Below are 22,231 nucleotides of genomic sequence, written 5' to 3' on the forward strand. Positions count from 1 at the left end.
AATACATAACTGTATAAAATTATCACACAGAAATCAGTAGCTTCTATACATACAAATAAAATTTAGACTATAATACATACTAGAAGACCCCCCATTCACAACAGCCATTCAAAGATTAAAATACACCAAAGTATCTAAGAAATGTGAAAGAACAATTGAGCTCCATAAGCTATGACATATTCATAGACATCCCAGTTAAAAGACTAGACTGTTATTGTCAATATTTATGTTTGAAAAAATTTAAATACAGACCAGTGTGTTGAAGTATCATTTGCATGAACAGTAGGGGAATGTACATAAATAAATACGTCTTGTGCTGTAAACAGAAAAACAATTCTTGGTAGTAAACAGAAACACTAAGGTTCATTTTCTACTGGAAAAGAAACAGCATGGCAACATTCAAGAAGGAAAGATTTTTAACCAGTTTACATAATTTTAAAATTCTGAACTATATGAATGTTATCTATCTAAAAAAAAATTGTAAGAAATTAGGGCAGGAAAACAGGTTCAAAACGATAGAATATAGAGTGCAAATTTACCTATAAGGCACCTTTTGGGTATCTCTTCTGCTCTTTGAGTCCTACCTACTAACAGACTGTGAACTTTTAGTCCAGCACATTGTAATGATAACCCTACTCTACATAACAAGGACAAATATATATGAATCATCTAGTTCTGCACTATAATCAAATCAATTTAACAATGGTATTGAGGTCTCCATTTACTTAAGAGATTTACATAGCCAATGCACTTGTGATAGTTACAGGTAGTTTAACTCTTTTTAACTTGCATAATCTTTATAAGGTAGATATTATCATCAATAGATATGAAGACAGAGACAGTCACCTGAAGACACAACACTGTCAGGTGACATAGCTGAATCTAGGCATCTGGCTCCCAGCTTAGGCTCTTACACTGCCCGCGTGTAAATTACAATTTAATTTCTAATTAAAGGCTACAATTGGTTTCTTATAGATCACATACATTATTTGCTATTGGCTTTTTCACGGGAAGTATGTTTTGCGTATGTTCTTATTTTCAAACCAGTGTTATGAAGACTCTTTTTAGTGTATTTTGTGCATTTGTAGTGGAATTCCAACATCTCCAGACAAGCATCCTCCTCTCTGGGCATCCATAATGATACAATTTCCAGCCCCACAGTTGGTGTAACTCAGTTTCCAATTAGAAGATGACAATCTTAAAGGCACGAGAGTGGTTTATAACCACAAAGAACTCTGAAAGGAAGATGACTACAAACACACTAGTCAGTTTGCTAAATAAAACTGAAAATGCCAAGGACTGTTACCTTTGCTTCCATTATTTTAAAAGAAAACTTTACCAATAACCTAAATTGTATTGTTACTTCTTTATAGGATTTTATCAAGGGTCTTTCCATTTTGCTTCGGGGGACAGTACAAGAAAAACTCAACTGGGCATTTAACTTGTATGACATAAATAAAGATGGCTACATCACAAAAGAAGTAAGTGACGCCTCACTAGCACAGCAACCCTCTGAACTATTTTCATTTCTTCAAAACGTTCATTGCAATCATTACTTTGGTTTTTGTTTTTGTTTTTGTTTTTGTTTTTGTTTTTTTTCTGGTACCAGGAACTGAACTGAGGACCTTGTGCTTGCCAGGCAGGCGCTATGCCACTGAGCTAAATCCCCAGCCCCTGCAATCATTAATTTGAAAATCATCTTTTCAGGACACTCAGTAAAACATTTAGAATGGAATGGAATAGTTTAGGTGACTCTCCAAAGAAAATATAAAGCACATCAAGATTATATCCTTGTTTCCCATTGGCATTTTAATAAATGCTGGGAAGGAAATGAATACTGGTTGAAATCAGATGAAAAGAAAATGTATCCAAACCATGTTAGAATATTTGGCCTGAAAACGTTTTCCCCCCATATAATTCCTATGAAAACATCCAATGTTGCAACATACACATTGTGCTATGACTTGTGCTTTGTGGGAATGACCTGATGAAATGGTGGGCTCTCCAAACACATGTTCAGGCAGCCTATCCTCACAGACCAAAGTAAGATGCTTGGAGTTCACAGTTTATTACAGGGATTTAAAACACAAGAAGCAAAAGGAAAGGGATGATGTAGACAAACCACATTTAGAATAGGATGCCAAGAGGGTTAGAGGAGGATCCTACACAAATCCTGGGCGTGCTTAGTCTTCATATAGCCCGTCTTTCTACTTCACTAGGCTTCCCCAGAGGTGAATTTTGAACAGGGAGCTCCACAGATGGTACCCAGGGCCGATGATATGAACATGCTCTGTCTGAGATACTCAAGAAAAAGTATGCCTGGTCACAGTTACAGACTGATTAGCAGCCATGGATTTTGTGTTCTCGGGCAGAGGACACATAGGGTCAGAACCAATGGGCACTGAGTTAAGACTTTATGAATATCAAGTGCTCATGCATATGATACATTTTCTGAATTAGTGTTTCTTTTACATTTGGTGTAGCAGACCATGCATTACCCAGGAACAATAACTATCCATTAGTCCTTTGCTTCCTTTCTACCTCTTTCTGTGTTTAACATGTTTCATGAATGCTTGCTACATCTGATGAACTTGTTGGTAATTATCTATGTTCAAAATTTCTTAGCCATTTTCACCTATTTTACAAATGAAAAACTATAACAGTTGTAATAGATGTTCAAAATTTCTTTGCCATTTTCACCTATTTTACAAATGAAAAACTGTAACAGTTGTAATAACAGTTGTAATAGCTGTCAATATTCACACAATCTACCTAATTCAAACTTTTTGTCTGAAATCAATCTGAATATCTAAGAAATTAGATATTTTTACTCTCATAAGATCAAAAATGACAAGGCAAAATTAGATTTGGTTTCATTTAAAAAGTTACTAAAACGGTAAGGTGTTTACCAGCATCAAAATAGTTTCACTGACATTCCTATATAGCTTCTTCCTTAAAATTGGAGGAAAATAGTAATGAAAATCCTAATCCGCTTCAGTAATTATAATCAATTAGCTGTAATTTATAATATCAGTAATTCTAAGTACAATGTGATTGCAATAAATGGAAACTGATAATCAATAGATATAACATCTCAATGAAACAAAGTCTATGCAAAGCTATATAATCTGTGCAAATCTAAATATGAAACCAGAACATTTCTTTACTGACCATAATAGATATAAGGGAACTAATTGCATCTGGAAACTAAGACTTGATTCTTACACTTTTATTCAACTCTTTTAAGGAAAAAAGTTGTTGCTGGTTTTGTCTTTGAAGAATCAAAGAAAAATCCAAACATTAAAACTAAGTGAGAATATGTGTCCAGCACCTTAGACTGGTTTCTCCACCCTTGTTTGTGGACTCACGTGTACGTCTCTTCCTTCTCAGGAAATGCTGGACATAATGAAAGCAATATATGATATGATGGGCAAATGCACATACCCTGTCCTCAAAGAAGATGCTCCCAGACAACACGTTGAGACATTTTTCCAGGTAGGAATGATAACAGAAGTAGGGGACGGAGGGACCAAAATTACCAGCAACTTTCCTCGTGTTGCAAAAGCACTGTGATGATTTTAAAGAGTGAAAACATTTTACTGAAAGAGACAATAGAATATTTTCTATCTTAGGTATTTTGTAACTTTGGTTTTGAATTTATTACACTGGTACCTGTACTTAGTAAAAACTCACTATATCCTTAACAGAACACTAAGCAATTCTCAGGTTTATAAGTTTTTGTTTCCATTCATTTTTCACAAAATCCTGTGATGTTAAGAACCCTGACAGGCCCCATTTTACAGATGAGAAAACCAGGACTCTAAACATTTCAGCATATTGCCTGAACTCATGTGAAAAGTTTCAGCTACAACAGTGACTCTCATCTTTGAAGAGGGCACTGGCTGAAAAGATCTGGCCATATCACTCTTACTTCCAAGAACCCACCAGCTCCTGCTCTGACGCAGGTCCTCCACATTAAACAAGATGGGTTCTCTTTCTAGTGGCTTCTGCCCACGGGGTTGAGGTGTGAGGGTCTCAAACAGAAAGTCTTAATAAATGTTTTGTTCTTTGTTTCCTGTGCAGAAAATGGACAAAAATAAAGATGGGGTTGTTACCATAGACGAGTTCATTGAAAGTTGCCAAAAAGTAAGTAATGAGAGAAAGAGAACTAGCACTCTAAACTTACAACAGCTACAGTAAGTACTGCCACTTAGCCACCATGAACTAAGTACGACATAAAGATCAAATGCCTAAGCTCAGCATTTCTACAACAGGTACGGTAGGCTTACCACTTTGAAAGACAGTATAAATTGGCATCTGCTTACAATCAACTAAGTGCTCCTACTCTAAGGCAGTAGCTATTTAGGAAGCCCTGCAGATACAAAAATACTCATTTATTATGTTTTTTCTCACACCCTTTAGTAAGTATTTGTTACTGAAAAATAATGCTCTTCCAACACCAAAAATAAAGACGACATTTATGGGGGGAAATGTGGGTGGTTACCTGTCTTCTGGAAAATGAATGTTAATTTACTGAGAATGATTTGATTTGATGTGTGTGTAGAAGCACACGTAAGATTAAAGAAAAAATTCATGGAGACAAAGTTAACTCTGTCAGTGCTTTAGGTTTTGTCTTTATTGTTTAAGTTCTGGCCTTGCACCTTTCCTAACATCTGCTTGTTTTTCAACTTACTTTTTGAAGTGGCCTTTCAGAGAATTAACTTGGTGACATCAACCTGTTTAAGGTGTACTGGTACCTTGGTTTCAAACAATGGTAGCCGAAACTGGTTCAGCCACCACTCCCCAGGACTACACAGCTCACAGGGGCATTCCCATGAAACTGATGAGGGTGCCTCTAAAATGCCCAGTCTGTCCTGGTAGCTCACCTCTCAGGACAATGCTGACCCGAACATAGCCACTGCACAATCGTTTCTTGAATTAGTGCTTTCTGTTGGTACTGACAGACCATTCTTTTTTTAAGGCCACATGTACTGAGCCGTGACTGGGCAACACAGAGGGGGGCACGGTTACCATACACATTCACCCCCTCGCTCCACCACCACCCTGCCTCCCACACCCCAAGTGCGAGCCTGCAGAAGTTGGCAGTAAGCCGTCACACACATGCTGTTTCCCTGCACCTATATAAAAGTCTCTGGGATTTCGTGCTATCTATCTGGAATGCCAAAATTCTCATTTACCCACTTTGATTTACCTCCTACACCTCTCTGGTTTCTGGAAATTCAGCGTTATGATTTTAGAAATATCCTCTACTAATAAGTAAGAGTTAAATGAAATGTTCAAAGATTCAAGAAAACATCAAGTTTTTTTTTTGTTTGTTTGTTTTTGGTTTTTTCTCTGGTACCGGGAACCGAACTCACGACCTTGCGCTTGCCAGGCAGGCACTTTTTGCCGCTGAGCTAAATCCCCAGCCCCGAAAACATCAAGTTAATGCTTAATTTTTTGGACCAATTTTGCATGCTTATATCTGGTAATCTGAACAACTAATTTGAAGACAATATGCAATGTAACAACCATTGCTGAATTCCTACCACCTTGTTTAATGAAGCTCTGTCGTTTCTAATTTTTTTAGGCTATTTTTTATTCTCTTTAACTGTTGGATCAATCTTGCCTTCTTACATCTGGTAATCTGAGCAACTTCATTGAACAATATGTAATATAACAACCACTGTTAATTCCTACCATTTTGTTTTGAAATACTGTATCATTTTTATTGTTTTTGCTTTGTTTTGTTTTTGTCTTTTTTTTTTATTATCTTCGATAAAAACATCAGATAGGCTACCCAGGGTGATCTATATGACTAACAGAACAGCATGTATATGAGCAAAATTTGTGTGCATGGGCCTAGGCAGTTGGTGGAAGGATGCAATATTAAAGACACAGTCGTGTACTGTCCACTGCAGATACTCTGAACTGAAGCCCCGTGTTCCTTCCTTACAGGACGAAAACATCATGCGCTCCATGCAGCTCTTTGAAAATGTGATATAACTTGTCAAATAGATCCTCGATCAACAGACAAATGTGAACTACTCTACCATATTAAAGTTGGAGCTACCACTTTTAGCATAGATTGCTCAGCTTGGTACTGAGGCATATTATGCAAACAAGCTTTGTTTTAATATAAAACCATCCCCAAAAGATTTAAGTTTTCCAGTTATAATTTGCATCCTTTTCATAATGACACTGAGTTCATGAGATGTTCTAACTCATTTCACATTCTGTGAATATGCAAAAATAATAGAATATGGCATATAGTTTTTTGATTCTTTAGTCATGGGATTATTGAGGCTTTCACGTATTAGTGATTTCAAAATATCAGTGTTTTTTGCTATTCATAGTACTAGGATTTTAAATCGTTTTCTAAAATACTTACATCTGTATTATTTCCAGAAATTAATTTCATTTCCTTATATTTATAAAACATTAACAAAATAAGATTACTACAGTTAAAATCCAAAAATACTTAATTTCAATTTCTATAGATTTCCCACCTTCTGTTAAAGATATTAATTTATCTGGCATTTTTTATAACAAATTAGTTTATTACTGGATGTCAGTGTATGCCCAATAAAATTTATTTTAATAAGCATTTTTTCCATATAACATATTATAGCAAAGGCCTAAATACTACGTAAGATGCTGGATCTGTTTAATCTTACAGGTGGATTGTATCTAGTACGCCATTACGTGGAAGTCCAAAGCAAGGATGTTTACAGACACAGACCAAGGGTCAGGGTATCTGTCCTCTCATCCACAGCAATGCTTAACAGAAAGTTATCCTTGACAGTATTAAAGACCACTCCATCGCCTTTGCCCTGACTTCCCCATAGCATGTTTATAGTACCAGCCGTTTGGGGTCAAAGAAATCTTGATCACCCCAGAGCCTACTAGGAACAAATAGCAAGCAGAATCCATTTTGAAAACAGGAGTGATTCTATCATACTGACAATCACTACCAAGATTTCACAGAAAAAGAATATACTCAACAACTCATCTGGACTGCATTATAATTTAGCTCAACATAGAACTCCAACAATTCAGATTCTCCTTAAGTGAAAACTGTAAAGTTGCCACAACAGTTCCACAGATACACACATCTTCCTTGTTTGGTAGAAATATCAAAGACCAAGAGGCTGCAGGAGGATGAAATCTGCAATTGTTTTTGCAACAATAAATCAGGTATCTATTCTGGTGTAGAGATAGGATGTCGAATGCTGCCCTGCTACCACCAGTGTAGAAATTAAGAGTAGTACAATACATGTACACTGAAACCTGCCATCGCGTGTTTGTGTAAACTCAATGTGCACATTTTGTATTTCAAAAAGAAAAATAAAAGCAAAATAAAGTGTTTATAACTCTACCATATTATGGATGTTTATTCTAACAAACTTTGTAAATAATTACTAGATTTAAAATACTACTCCTTTTTTATAACATTTGCTAGATTGTAGATTATCTGTGGATGGTACTGAATATGAGACGAAAATCAAAGCAAGACCAGTGGGCAGGCAGCTGTGAGAAGATGATGAGGGACTGGACAGCTGATGCAATAGAGTGCCACACACTGACCCGGAAAGAAAAGCTCTGGAAGAGGATGAGCATTTCTGCATTACGGCCGCCTAGGAATTAATGGTGTTCTTTCAAATTAGAATCAACACTGTTTCTGAAATGAGAACTGCAAAGAGGCCACACTACAGGTGTCTGAGAGGCAGGAAAAGGAAGGGCGTTCTACAGCGCCTCTGGGATATAAGACTGTTAGTCCATGAGACTATCAGTAATTTCCATCTTTGTCCTTTGCAGTGGATCTTGGGGTTTTGGATTTGGTGTGGATGCTCAAGTCTCTAAAGCCTTTCCGTGCCAGTAAGACAGGTCTATTTGTTTTCTATTTCTCTTCCTCTATTCCTTCCTCTAACAGGATGATCTAAAATCCACTTCTACTATAGCAGTAATTCTGAACTGTATCTGTTAACTTATGGTCTATTTGTTTCATTAAAAAAAAAAAAAAGCACAACAAAACCACTGAATACATGTAAGAGTTTTAAGATTTTAATTTCTGAGTATCTATATATATTCATCAGTAAATTCAGTCTACAAAATGCAAAAATAATATTTACTTAAATATAATTAATACCTAAAACTTTGGTAGTTTTAGTAAGTTGTAATAAACATACTTGTAATAGAATTTACGTACTGAAAATATTCTTAAAACAAATAATCTGGAAATAAACTTTGCCACACATGCTACATTATAAAATACATATTTACAAATAATTTTAGTGAATTTACAAGTTTTTCCACTGTTTACTCTACAATCTTGATAAATACAAAACCCAAGAAATGACTCCCCCCAGAAATCTACAAAAATAAGTGCACGGATATAAGATGACAAAACAAATTTCATAAATAAAAAGGCACTCGAAAAAAATACAAACACATCTGATCTTGTAAACGCAATAATGGTTCTCAACAAAAATAATCATAGAAGTTCTTTTAATAGTTTCTCATTATTACCCATTCTTTTTTGGTGATGAATAAATTTTACCCTAATTCAGCAGAACTACACATATTCATCTTAACCTGTAAATTCAAGTAACAAATGGTGGCCGTGATTTCCAAAAATAAATAAACTGAACTGAATAAAGGTCAGATAAGTACCCGTGGTCAGTATCTGACACCTATCAGCAGGAAGATGACTTTTTTGGCTCCCTTATTCAACAGCAAACAGAGCAGTATGTTGGGATCTTGGATTTGATGATTATAAGGCTTCCCTGTCGACAGAAAAAATTTAGCATCATTAGTATCATGAAGTTACCTAATAGCTATTACATTTGTAGGGGTATGCCTAAAAAGTCTCCAAAACCAAGAAAATAGAAATAGGACAAGAATAAAATAAGGGAACAAGAAACAGGAGTGGAACTGTATTTCTGAGCTTAACAATATTCTTTGAAGTGTCTGAAGTAGGAAGCAGAGCAGTATTTAAGTTCAGCCTCTCCCAGTTGTCTCATTGTCAAACCCAGGCTAATTACTTCTCCGCACTGCACTTTCACGATCTGTAAAGGAGGGGAACAACAAAGCCTACCTCTGAGGACTGTAGTGAACAGTAAATGAGTTTAATGCCTACAAAGAACTCAACAGAGGATATGCCGTGAAGTGTTAAGTTCTCACATACTCAATAAAGAAATACAGATCAAGCTGTGTGTAAGAATATGCCTTTCCCAGGACAAATGAATATATTACTTAGAAAGAAAATTAAATCAGCTCAAGAAAGAACTGATTTCAATTTAAGGCAGATAATAAAAAGATCAATTATAAGAAAGTGACTGTGTGATCGTAATGGATGTTATTTTATTTCCTCAGAAGTTGGGACTTTATGTCATTGTAATATATATATGTCATAAGAAATATGAAGTTATGCTGCTGAGAAGAATGTTTTTAAAGGCTTATTTCTAACATTTAAGAAAACAAATCTTATATAAGCTTTAAATTCTTAAAAGAGAATGAAAAGCATTCATTAAATTCATACAGGACTGCAAAGTACCAAAATCAAACACAATAACAATTAACCAAGAGAACGTCTTTGATATGTAACAAATACAAAATTTTCTATTGGAATTATGGAAATATTTTAAAAATGTTAAATAGGACAAAAGGAAGGTACTAGAAATTTAAAGAAATGAGTAATACTTAAAAGCCCCAACAATGACAAAACCTTTTTCATTTTATTTATTCTTTACTACTATACTCAAAAAAATGAGTCAATAAAACTGAGTCCCAATACAAGAGAAACTATGTTTGGGCCCTGGAATTATTAAATATATCCTCTGTATTCCGGGTCCAAATCTTAATGTGCTACTTCTAAAATTTATTTCACACACATGGGCGTACATGCACCTATCTATGAAATAGTACATGCTGGTCCTGTCCATTTTTGTTGTCCTGTTCCCCAAAGGCCCAACAGGATAAGGAACACCATGTAGGAAGTTTCAGAATAAAAAGCTGTCACCAGCATTTAGCATCTGTTTACTTGCATCTTATGGGAGTGGAAAGGGCAAACAGTTTTTGCATTCAAATTCTCCCAACAGCCAGCATATTTGCAAGCAAGCAGTGTGCTTCTGCCAAGAGAGGACATGGGACTGGCTAGGAACTACTTCTGTACGTCTCCTCTCCAAGAGTCTGGGTGCTTGTCCTCTGCCTAGGACTTCAACACAACAAAGAAATTGTCTAGTAGGATTACAGAGGTACTTCCTCTTAATAAATTCTTCTCCAGGCATTCATCATGGAAAGAATGCAGTCCACTTAAAGTGACTGAAATTAGTTAACTTGGATAATTTAGGCAAAATTTATACCAAAATGTCTGTAATCTAAAACTATATAATTACTCAAATTTCTTGTAACTTAATTCCTTTAGAAAAAGTTTCTCAAGTGAAACCAGGTTCTGCGATATTAAGATAATGAATGACATGTACTTCTATCATTATAATCTGATAAAATATCATCTCCTAAATAAGACCGATTTACTTCTAAAACTACATTACCTAAATACTTTTTTTCAATGATAAAAATTCAAGCAATGTAGTTATTGACAATGCATAGTAATAAAAGCCCCCATATTTTTGTTCTTTGAAAAGTGAGAATAACGCCCTGAGCCTCTGGAGCAGGTGTGTGTGAATCCCGAGCACGAGGAGAGTGCACGTGCTCGCGGACGCAGAGCACAGTCACTTGCTAGTCTTCAGGGGTAGACCCTAAACTCTGAGGAAAGGCTGGTAGATGGGCAGAAAGGGGCATGGGGTGTGGCTTAGTAGTGATCGCCAGGACCAAACAAAATAAATAAGGATAAAAATATCTGGTGAGCTCTCTAAGTGCACCTCTTTTTAATTTTTTTTTCCTAGACTTTCAGTGGTCAAAACAAAACTGTCTAAAATATCTGAAAGAAAGGCGCTAAGCCGCAGTACATGGAGTGCGCTGTGGTAAGCACAGTGAGGTATACAGTCCTCTATTTGCTCAGCCTGGGTCTGAGCCCTGGTACTTAAAAACTGTGTGACCCTGCCGGACAAACTCTGAGCTCTAGGAAGAAATAGCGCACTATCTAGCACCGTCACATGGTTACTTGCAGCTGGAGTAATACAAGCAGGTCATTTTATAACACGATTAAAACTCTATAAATGACGTAAGGAATGATGCTCTGCTTACACTTCCACCGTGCTGCTCCAGCTTCTGCAATGCACTGGTGATTGGCTCCTTGAATTTCTTGTCCATCAGCCTCTTGGACAGCTTTTGAAATAAAATAGAGAAGGCGGCATATGATGATTTGAAAAAGTAACAATATTTACAGTAAGTAAAACTATGAGCATCTTCTGATTTTAAGATTTCAAGACTTCTTTTAGGTAATATCTCATTAAAATTTACATGTCCTAGACACTACTGTACTTGTTTACCAAAATGAATTTACATGATCTGAAGTAACATTCATTTTGCAGTATCTGTTAAGAGCGTAACTGAAGTAAGTTTTCAATGAAATACCACAAGTCTCATTTTGTAAAATACAAGTTCATTTGGAGGACTATGATAGAAAGTTCTCTGAAGAACACATTTTCTGCCAGGGGTATAGCTCAGTGGCACAAGCACCTGCCTGGCAAGCAGGTCCTGAGTTTGATTCCTGGTACCAAAAAAAAAAAAAAAAAAAAAGATTCAAACGTTTGGGGTTGGGGATTTAGCTCAGCGGCACAGTGCCTGCCTGGCAAGTGCAAGGTCGTGAGTTCGATTCCCAGTACTGGGAAAAAAAAACAACAACAAAAAACAGAACACATTTTCCTACAATTAGAGGGGACAAATAACAGAATATTTCTATGAATAATTCACTGAAGATAGATACAGAAATCAGACTCCAAGCTATCACGACAGCTGTCACCCATGACCCTCATGCACTTATGTGGGGATTGTGAAAGGTGACTGGATTGTGGCGGCTCATAGCTGACTTGCCGTCAGGAGGTGGGGTCTGGCTGGAAGAGATGGGTCACTGGGGTGCAGTCTAGAAGGGCTTATCTTTCTTCTCTGGTTCCTCCCTTCACTCTCTGCTTCCCATCTGCCACAGCGGGAACAGCTACTCCCTCCCTGACTTAGGGCCAGCAGAGTATGGACTGAAATGTGAGCTAATAAAGCTCTCCTCTTAAATTATGGGCAATGAGTACTGTGTCTTAGCAATAAAGAAAGTGACTAAGACAACCACTTGCCTGAAGTCATATATCTGAAGTGGGTCCTAACTGCGAAAGTGGAAGTTAGTTTAAAAAAGGAAAGGTCCTAAGATGAGTGGGACAGAATCACAGGAGCAAGTAGAGACGTACACAATTCAGGGAAACAAGCGCAGCTTATAACAATATTCCCACCAAATGTCTGCATTACTACACCCAGAGACCATAACACTTCAGCTTACTCTACTTCCTAGAAATACAAATGAAGTCCGGGAAAGAGTTCATTATTCATCAAACACTACTAGAGCCCATGCCACGTAAAATGTGGCCCTTACCCCTACCTTCCGGGTGGTAACCTCCATGATCAAAGAAGGCACTGCCAGGTAAGTATCCAACTTAACCTTAGGCCAGGCTAGTCCATACCAACAATGTGATTTATGGTGGGGTCACTGGGCTACACAGTATGAGCTGGATCTAGGGAGGCGAATGCCAACCACACAGGCAGGCAGTCATGCTGAGTGACACAGCCCAATAAAAACCCTGGACACTGAGGCTCAAGTGCACTTCTCCGGGCAGCAGTACTGCAGGCACACTCCCGCCTGCTGTCGGGAGAGTAAGCACTGACTGCACAACTCTGCTGTGAAAGGAAAGACTGAGCCTCGGAGCTTGCTCTCTCCAGGCTACGGTTCTATGTGCCCCTTCACTGGGCTGACCTGCATGTGTGTCTTTGTGCTGTAAGAAGCTAGCCACGAACAACAGCGTCTCTTGGTTTCATGAACACATCTAGCAAATCACTAAACCTAAGTGTGGTCTCAGTGACCTCCTGAACTGCAGGGTCCCAAATGTATCACCCTAAATGTAATTTACAGACTCACAATAAAGAAGAAAAGAAAAAAGAAAAAAAGAAACCCTTGGTTTCTGCAATACATAATCACATAAGAGAGTATATGAGCACGGTTTATAATTCATGATTACTAGTGAACACAGGTATAATGCTATTATACTGCTGGTTAATTTTTTATACATTCAACTTTTGTTTACTTATTATAGGTCTAAGGCCTGCTCTTCTAGGCACTTTCCAGTACAAAAAATTCAAGAGAAACATTCTTACTATCCATTAGTAAAACTTTTCATGAATTACTAAGTCCAGTTTCTATTTTTTAACTAACATAATGAGCTTAAGGTTCTGAAATATTTCAATGACTAATGTAAAGACAGTAAAAAATGAGGAGAAACATTGGCACAACCATTCTCTAATTAGCAGAACTTACACTTGTAAGCAGATGCTTCAGATGATCATTCAGAGAAGGACCAACGACGACACTCAGCTGTACCAAAGCACTCAATCCTCTTTCAAACACTTCATCATCTGAATGAACCTGTGGAATGGGTTAATTAGGGGAGCAGTGGTGTGACGTAGGGGTTGGTTAGCGAAAAGGGCAAGCAGGTTGAGAAAAAAGTAAGATTAAACATTTAAATTAGAAGATAGTCAATGCCAATTAGAATTTAAGAAATAACTTTTAATTTAAGCAGATGATCTGGAGGCAAAACACAAATTTTAAATAAAATATATACAGTTTATAGAAAGACTAAAGTGGGTTTGCCACTTCCTCTAACTACTCAGAATGTCCCTTCCTGAAAACACCCTCTAAAGTTATCTTCCAGGACATAACCACGCAGCCTTTTTCGGGCACAGCCCTTTACAGTGGCCTTACCCTGCACATATGTCAAAATCTCAAGCAGAGGACTAACTTGGATGTAACAGAAGAGAGGCATAAAATGTGCTTTCTATATCAGAACTTTCTTTTCTCTCATGTGATTCAGAAGAAAAAAGTACAATGAAATAAATGACATACCAGAGCTGCCCTTAGCACAGGAATCAGTCTAGGAAGCAAAGGTACGGCTTTCTCAGGAGCACCTTTCACCAAGAGTAATTCTCTAAAACCCTCCTTGGACACAAAGGTATACGGATGTTTAGTCTCTCTCAGACCCTGAAAAGACACAAAAACGAAAACAAAGAAGCAGGATTCACTATCATTTTCCTAACAACAGAAAAAATTGAATCTTTACTAAGTAAAAATCCTAGGTCATAACGCTTAATTTCAGCAATTATAAGAGTATGTTTACAACCACTCCAAGAGTGCCAAGCTACGGGACTCCCTACCATATGAACGAAACTCTTAGATGTTTTTAAAGAATCTTCTGTGAAAAGCACCCCATGATATTCTACTAAAACACACCCAGTAGGGCACAGAGGTGGTTGAAATCACTTCCTAAGATGTGCACCATATTAATACAACTGGTTATAGACACAAAGAAGCCCTTATTATCTGACATCAATTTATCTTAATCCTATTTTCTGGGATTTACCTAGTACAAAAAAAAAAAAAGAAATTTCCTTCTCCTTATAATTCTGTTTTTATTTTTTGAATTAAGTATGAATATTTTATCCACTTATCTACAAATCTCCAGTGGACTAACAGGTTTATAAAACTGGTTAGTCAATTTCTAGTATGCATATGACAATTTTAATTACTTCCTAAGAAGGTATAACATTTTAATGTCTATTATTTTGTTCCTATTTTGAAAGTACAAAATGATATTTGTGGACCTTCAACAAATATTTAATGCAATTAAAAAAAATTTTTTCCCAATTAACATTCAGGAGAGATGAACTATTTACCTCAGCTAAAGTAATAAGAAGAGGATCAAATGGAAGATTTTCAGGAGGACAGTCCCACTGTAATCTGTGCTTCACTGAACCATGCACCAATCTAAAACAGTAAAAGCAGTAAATACAGGGATCCTCTACCACATATACTACTTATAGAGTCTAAATGTATTAGAATTATTTTACAGCATACAGGTAGCTCATGATTTAAAAAAAATTACAAAAACAATTTTCAAAATAATGACTATAATCCTATAAAGATCCCCATTCTTTCAGCAAAACTGGTAACCCCACATTTGTTAAATCTGTAATTATGGTATTTAAAGAATGTTATTATTTCTTAATCTTAATCCTAATGCTCCAATTGCTTGTTCTTTGTCATAATTACAACAAAATACATGACCTACGAAAGTAAAAGCATACAGACAAAATGCAATCATTAGAAGAAATGATTTACAAAAGCACTGTGTTTCATATACTTAAATTTATAGTTTTAAAAGTGGTTCATTCTGTTTTTTAAATTATTTCATGGTTTTCCACAGATCATTTACTCTTACCATTAATAATATGAAGGAAATAAGATTTAATCCCTGTTACAGAGAACAAATAGATCAGAAGGTAAAATGGCCTATTCAGGTAGCTGTTGAATTAGGGTCTATGCATTGAGATGTAACTGACATGAACTATGTGGTATATACTTAAAGGTAATGTGAAAAGTGCAGATGAATACACGCAAGGAGCCATCACTCCAGTAACAGTGAGTTCATCCATCAGCCCAGGCTCCCTCACCCTCCTGCAGGGATCATCTCAACTTCCTGACTCCTTTAGTGTTGTCCCGTAAGAGTCAGAAGTCTCTGTAACTGTTTTACATTTTTAGCAAAACTAAACTGCTGGAGGGGAAGGGGTGCTCTCAAGACCTTTACAATAGAGCTGCAATTCAAAATCTCAGTATGAAATAATAAAATGAACACTTCTGAATGTTTTTTAAGCTCAAAATTTGAAAATACCATTAATAACTATATTTTTTTTCATTTTTAGAAAAGCAACAAAAAATAAATGCTGTGAATATCCTTTCCATGATGAAAATCAAACTTTCTGTTAGGACAGGCAAAAATTTAATATGCTGTGAAGAAAGGCAGCAAGAATCATACGTAAAAAGAAGCACAATCAAATATCCACACGCAATAAGATATTTAACTTCATTAAATTGCCAACATGTTCTTTATCAAGATAGGATTTCTTATTTTCCATGTGCCCAAACCTTTAAGTATTTAAATTTATGTTTTAAAAGTGGGTCATTCCCCCAGGTGTGGCAGCACATGCCTGTAACCCCAGCACTTAGGACGCTGAGGAAGGAGGATTGTCGCAAGTTCAAGACCAGCCTGGGCTACAAAGTGAGCTCAAGGCCAGCCTGAACTGCACAGCGAGACCCTGCCTCAAAAAGACACGAAGTGGTTCATTCTGTTTTTTGAATTATTTCATGGTTTGACACAGATCTCAGTTCTCTGTAACTACACTCTGGAATTCAATGGTTTTCTTCAATAGTGCCTGGAGATCTGTACCAATCCAACAGCCAGGGCAGTAAGTTATCATTATTTCAATCTTTCTAGTAAATAAAACTGTGAATACATTTAAACTGAACACTGCATTGATTTTGCTCAATTATCCTGAAGAATATGGTCAGTTTTAAATTGTATTGATTTTACCTGCAAGGAATACCTCCTTTAGAATAAATAGCAGCAAATGCAGAAGGGACTCGTGACTGTTCACCAAACTGAAAGAAAAAATGAAAATATTACCATCGCCTCCATTTTGTGATATCTAATCAATTTTCATTCTGCTGCAATCAGAGGCAAACAGTCAACTTGATTTTCAAGTTGCCATTCTGGCATTATGTACATTACTTTTGCTCAGCTACAAGTCTGAGAAAATTGTCTCAATACTATTAAAACCACAATTAAGCTTTGTATACTTCTTTGTTAGTACAAAGAGCTTGAAAGTGGCTGAAATTCTATACAGGCTGCTGCAACATGAAGGCTGAATGGAGACGTGGTGTTAAATACAGAGAAAGTATGTTTATTTACCACTACCAGCGTATCTCCTACTTGCCCCCCAGCTGAATAAAATGGTGTGTATAGTTACAGACTCTGTATAATTTCTCCAGGCTGCCTTTGTGCTCTATAAGAAAAAGATTGGGTCAAAGCCTGTGTGGTGGCACATACCTATAATGCCAGCATTCTGGGGGACTGAGGCAGAAGGATCACAAGTTCAAGTCCACCCTGGAGAACTTAATAAGACCTTGTCTCAAAATTTAAAAATTAAAAGGGCTGGAGATGTAGTTCAGTGTGAAGGCCCTTTGTTCAATCCCCAGCACTGCAAAATGAAGCAAAACAAATCGACTGGGTCGAGTACAGTGAGGAAGTCAATGAGTGTGCAAGATTCCCACAAATACGTATCTGAACATAATCTCTTTGATTATATAACTTCAAACCTTCCAGTATATACACACACACATATATACATTTCAGTGGTCTCCAACCCTTTTGGCACCAGGGAGGGGTTTCATAGACAGTAATTTTGAGGGTGTGGTTAGAGGAGCTTTTGGGATGATTCAAATGAGCATGAACTTAGGTCTGCGGCATCAGGACTTCACAGTAAAGGATGTGCTCTCTGATTTGACAGCAGGCAGAGCTCAGGCAATGAAGCCAGGGACAGGGAGCAGCTGTAACTACAGATGATGCTTCCCTAGCTAGCCCCCTGCTTACCTCCTGCACGGAGCCTGGTTCCTAACAGGCTACAGACCTGTACCCCTATCATAATAGAGCAGATTAATTCTACTCTCTAAGATGAGATGGTTCATCAACAAATCAAACCACCATAGCCTAAATAATTTAAATATAATTACTCAGAGACTCGAAAATTTAGACACAAGTGTTTCATCTCATGGTACTTTGAGCATAATCACATGAAATACTATTGCCTGAATTATGAAATAAAAATGTAATAACCTATGTTAAAGATATAACTAGCTCTTTTTGAAAAAAAACATACAAAGCTTAAAAATAAACTCAAGAGTATACATTTTCAAGTAACTTATTTACATGATAACTTGAAAGTAATTTTTAAAGCCTGTAAAGCTTTTAAAGCAGGAATTATGACCAAGAGAGTAAAAACATTCTTCTATTACTACAAATGCTACCTAGGACTTGGACTGAATTTTAAAACTAAATTTTGTATCTCACACTTGTCCTCCAAACATGTTTTTTTCCAGAGGAAAAAAGTTAATTCTAAATGGATGCTCTATACCAGTGATGGTGAGTTTTCGGATCTTTCAATGATACAAACAGCTCACTGTGACACATTAGATTCACCACCCCTGGCCTACCTCATTCAGCAAGCTAGACGCCTCGTATTGCTACCTTGCAGCTGACACTACTACTGAACTATCTTGAATGCCACACAGTTTCCTCTATTTGCTACTTTTGAACTGTTAGCGAAGGAAGAGTGCACGGTAACGATGGAGAACAGAGATGATGCTGTATGTATGGGAGGGACCGGGAAGGTGAGCAGATGCAGGGACTAACAGGCTCTGGTACATTCTACATCTTGATGTCAATAGGAAACCTGCATTCATCTGCCATCAAAAATCAGCCAAGAGCTTCAGCTGTTCTCATAATCCCCTTCAAAGGAGGAAAATGTTGTCACCCTGCTCTATGTCAGTGGTGGCGAACCTGTGGCACACGTCCCACAGTGGGCCGTTTTTATCATTGAAAACTCTAAATGGTTTGCCGTCACTGCTCTATACCAAGGCTGAGCACAGGCCACACAACACCTGGTGGTGCTGCAAGGCATTTTAATTTCTGGACAATTCACTGACCCACAGCGTTAGAATTGAGGTACTTTTATATAAATAAACCTCAGGTTTTGTTAAATGTGATTAAATTCCCTTTGAGAGAGAAAAAGGAAGCTAGTATTACAGTTAGGACTGTTATAGAATGTAGAGGAATGGCCAAATACCTTTACAAAACTACACAGCCTTATCAACTGAGTAAGCATTCTTATTGAAGTTAGTAAGTTAAATAACATTAAAAAATACAAAACAGTTGACACTCAGTCCATTTTATGCTGTACAAGGTTCATCACTGAATCTGATAGGGCATACCAAACTGACTAATCTAGTTTAACCAAACAAATGGAGGAAATTTGGGCAGCATTTGGAATGGTGCAACAGTAAGAAGCTAACTGCCTATTACCTTTAAAAACCTAGTGTCGGGAAGCTTTCATTGTACTTACAGGGTTAATTGTCTTAGGGTTCAGCTTATCACTTGGTCGAGGATGAAGTTTTGTTACAGACTCTGGAGAATTGGTTAATGATGTGGATGTGCTTCGCTGCACTGCAGTCCTCTGTTTTATTTGTGCACCTGCAGATGTCCTTTGATCACAGTTACCTGGAAAAAATAGGTGTCAACAAAAAAGAAGTAATAAAGTACATTTATAACACAGAAAGTCTCGTTAACAAAGCTGGCTTCTTCGTTTACAAAAACCAAGTTCTGACCTGTTACTCTGCTTCTCAACTGTACACTTGAAGGACACCCTGGCTTCTGCATTGCTCCCGTGTTACTTCTGCAGTTGATTTCAAAACTTCTGTATCTGCAATCAACATAAAGATCAAAACAGAATACAGTATAAACTAGAGTAGAGTACACACAAAATAGGTAGTACAGAGCCAAATACCTGAAAAAGACTAAGAGGAAGACAGGAAATAATGGCAACTTTATCAATTATAATAACATCAAAAACACAAACCATGCTCAGGTAAGCAAGATGTATAAAAATAATTTTCCCCACGGGAATTGTCAAAGAACAATGTAAGAAGCTCATCTCCAGCAATCTGGCCACATGAAAATACATACACTAGATTTTTAAAAGGAGTGGCTTGTACATCCTTACTTATGCCAAAAAGTAGTTCCTGTAACACAATAATGCTTTCTATTTTGCATGAGTTCAAAAAGTCTCTGAAGTTACTCATTTGAAAAACTTTTAAGCATGTTAGAAATGTTAGAAAATGGAGCTTCCCGCGTTTTTAAGCATACAGGACAGTTTTTATGCACAACATATGTACCTTTCATCAACAACTACATAGATAATAATGTAAGATTTCTAAGTACAATTTCAAAAATAGCCTATAGAAATGAGTGTCTTTCAAACAATTCTTTTTTTACTCGTTAAAACTACCCCTCTTTAAGGCAAATTAAGTGTCTTCTTTAAAAAAAGAAAAAAAAAAAAAGCTACCTGGGAGCACACCATCAACAAGCTTGAACACGACTGTCTGTATGAGAAAAATGCTGACTTCACTTTACCCTCAACAACTCTTTCAGATGATGTTTCATTAAGTATGGCGTGCAGGAAGATGGTGATGTAGTGACAGAGAACGTGAAGAAGTAGGAAGCATTTTGTGTTATAAATATTATAGAAATCACCCTTCATTTCATCCCCTTTACAGGATAACATAAACATTTTAAAGAGGCGCTAGAATCCACAGCTCCACCAAACGTGGAACCCAGCTACTCCACAATGACAGAGAAAAAACAAGGCAACTAAAGCCCCACTGCATGGCAGTTTTCCTTTATATTGGATACTGCAGATCGCATATAAGGGATTCCAGCACCCGTGCAACGCCAGGAAAACACGCCTTCGGCGTTTTGGACAACTCGAATCTCCTGTTCGTTTCTCTATAATATCTGCCGTCGCCCCAGCACGGACTCAGAGACCACTGCCCCGCCTGCTAAACTCGTAGGGGCGGAACCGACCTTCTGCCCTCCTCTCTAATCCAGTGACTGCGAAGTTCCAAAAGTTGAACAGGCCCCTCACCGGAGAAGCTGTGCTGCACGTTTAAAGCTCTCTCAAATTCCAAGGGACAGAGAGAGCGCGACACTCACTCGTCCCAATCAGTCCCGCCGCAGAGGAAGCCTAAAACTCGCGATGTTTCCGACATCCCTCCGTGCCCCGCCCCCAAACATCCAAGACCCACTTTCGGGACCAGCGAGTTGTCAAAGTTAGAAAACCAGCGAGACGCGCAGAGGACAATGGCGAAAAGCAGCAGTTAATATCGGGGGAAGAGGGAGGCGGTCGGTTTCCAGCCAGCTCCGCAAAGGCGGCTCCGGGCCCGGCCCGACCAGACCCGACCCAGCCCCGGGAGAGGCGGGGGCGCCGCCGCGCTCAGGAACGCGGGGTCCTTAGCAACCGCAGGCGGCCGCGCAGGACCCGTGGGCCCGCTAGGACGCCGGCCTGACGGAGTGCGCGGCGGGAACCTCATCCCCACGGCCACAGCTCTGGGTGCTCGCTCCTACCGCGCCTCTCCGCCACCGCCTTCTTCACACAGCCGCCGCCTCGGGTCCCCGGGCGGACAGCCACAGGGTCAGCCGCTGACCCCTTGGGTTCGGTGAAACGCGGCTTCACGCTGTCACGCCCCCGACGCCGCACACTGACGTCAGGCGCACGCTGCGTCCTATCAGCCAATGGCAGAGAGGCCGCGAGAGCGCAGGCGGTAGTAGACGGTTACCGTGGCAACCGGGTGTGTGGCGTTCAAAGGGCGGAGCTCTGACCAGTGGAGCTGTGTTTGCTGACAAAAGGGCACCCGGTGGAGATCTTCCCAGAAGGAGAGTTTGTGGAAGCAGAGGAGATGAATAACTGCGGTCCCTTGCGCCCTAACTTTTTTCCAGGCTTGGGCTGAACTTCTAGCTTCTTTCAACTACAGAGTTCTCTGTTCTGCCTCTGATGTTCTAAAAGCTGAGGATTGTGAACTCATGTTCCAAAACCATCTGGCCTAACCAACTGTGGAATTTCCTTGACATTCCTGTTCTATCTAGTGGAAATCCGCTTCCTGTCATATTTTACTAATACATACGCTGTTACACTCAACTACAGAATATATCCCTATTCTGGTATTACAAAGCACGTGATTGTGTCCTCAGAATTATTTTGACTAATCAGCTGTTGCAGGAAAATGCGTTTCCTCTTACTATCCACCAGCATCAGTTTGAATTGTTTTACTGAAGCACTGAAACTCCTTTACACCTGTCCATTGTAATCCTTCCTAATCTTCTCCTATTGAAAACTCAAGCTTAACCTTCTACTCAACTGAAGTACACAACTGTGCAGTCCTCCTGTGTCCTTGTAGCACCTTTCTTATTACCTGACTGTAACCCCAGAAGCATCTTTATGAGGATGTGTGTTTCTTCAGGATAAGGACTTTGTCTTTTATTTTTTTCTCTAGCTTCTGATGGGTACTCAGGAAATGATTTTTTGAGTTAATAAAATGAATGAATGAATTCTGCCCATACTTAATTTCACT

The 22,231-nt window shown here is 38.2% G+C and overlaps 2 protein-coding genes across 8 annotated transcripts in view; one reads left to right on the forward strand and one right to left on the reverse strand.

Annotated features, from left to right (window-relative positions):
• The window catches only part of Kcnip4 (Kv channel interacting protein 4), a 1,107,708-nt gene extending 1,100,330 nt beyond the window's left edge, over positions 1-7,378 (forward strand). For all 5 annotated transcript variants that reach the window (XM_005402468.1, XM_005402472.1, XM_005402471.2 and 2 more), the window contains 4 exons: positions 1,374-1,481; positions 3,391-3,495; positions 4,084-4,146; positions 5,959-7,378. In XM_005402468.1, coding sequence (XP_005402525.1) covers positions 1,374-1,481; positions 3,391-3,495; positions 4,084-4,146; positions 5,959-6,006 — 324 coding nt within the window. In that variant the 3' untranslated portion in view covers positions 6,007-7,378. The remainder of the gene's footprint in view (positions 1-1,373; positions 1,482-3,390; positions 3,496-4,083; positions 4,147-5,958) is intronic.
• A 664-nt stretch (positions 7,379-8,042) lies between these two features.
• On the reverse strand, positions 8,043-21,392 carry Pacrgl (PARK2 co-regulated-like). Of its 3 annotated transcripts, none has more exons than XM_005402474.2 (9): positions 21,228-21,392; positions 19,433-19,527; positions 19,171-19,325; positions 16,584-16,651; positions 14,890-14,980; positions 14,063-14,197; positions 13,478-13,585; positions 11,209-11,289; positions 8,043-8,786 (listed from the first exon to the last, which is right to left on the reverse strand). In XM_005402474.2, the coding sequence occupies exons 2-9, from the start codon at positions 19,482-19,484 to the stop codon at positions 8,730-8,732; spliced, it is 747 nt and encodes a 248-aa protein (XP_005402531.1). In that variant the 5' UTR covers positions 19,485-19,527; positions 21,228-21,392; the 3' UTR covers positions 8,043-8,729. The 3 variants fall into 3 exon arrangements, with proteins under 3 accessions (XP_005402531.1, XP_013358783.1, XP_013358782.1); XM_013503329.1 differs by lacking the exon at positions 21,228-21,392 and adding an exon at positions 20,749-21,192; XM_013503328.1 differs by lacking the exon at positions 21,228-21,392 and adding an exon at positions 20,688-21,192.
• Between the last annotated feature and the right edge of the window lie 839 nt (positions 21,393-22,231).

The sequence above is a fragment of the Chinchilla lanigera genome, unplaced genomic scaffold (genome assembly GCF_000276665.1).
Source record: "Chinchilla lanigera isolate Chin_1 unplaced genomic scaffold, ChiLan1.0 scaffold00079, whole genome shotgun sequence".
NCBI lineage: Eukaryota > Metazoa > Chordata > Mammalia > Rodentia > Chinchillidae > Chinchilla > Chinchilla lanigera.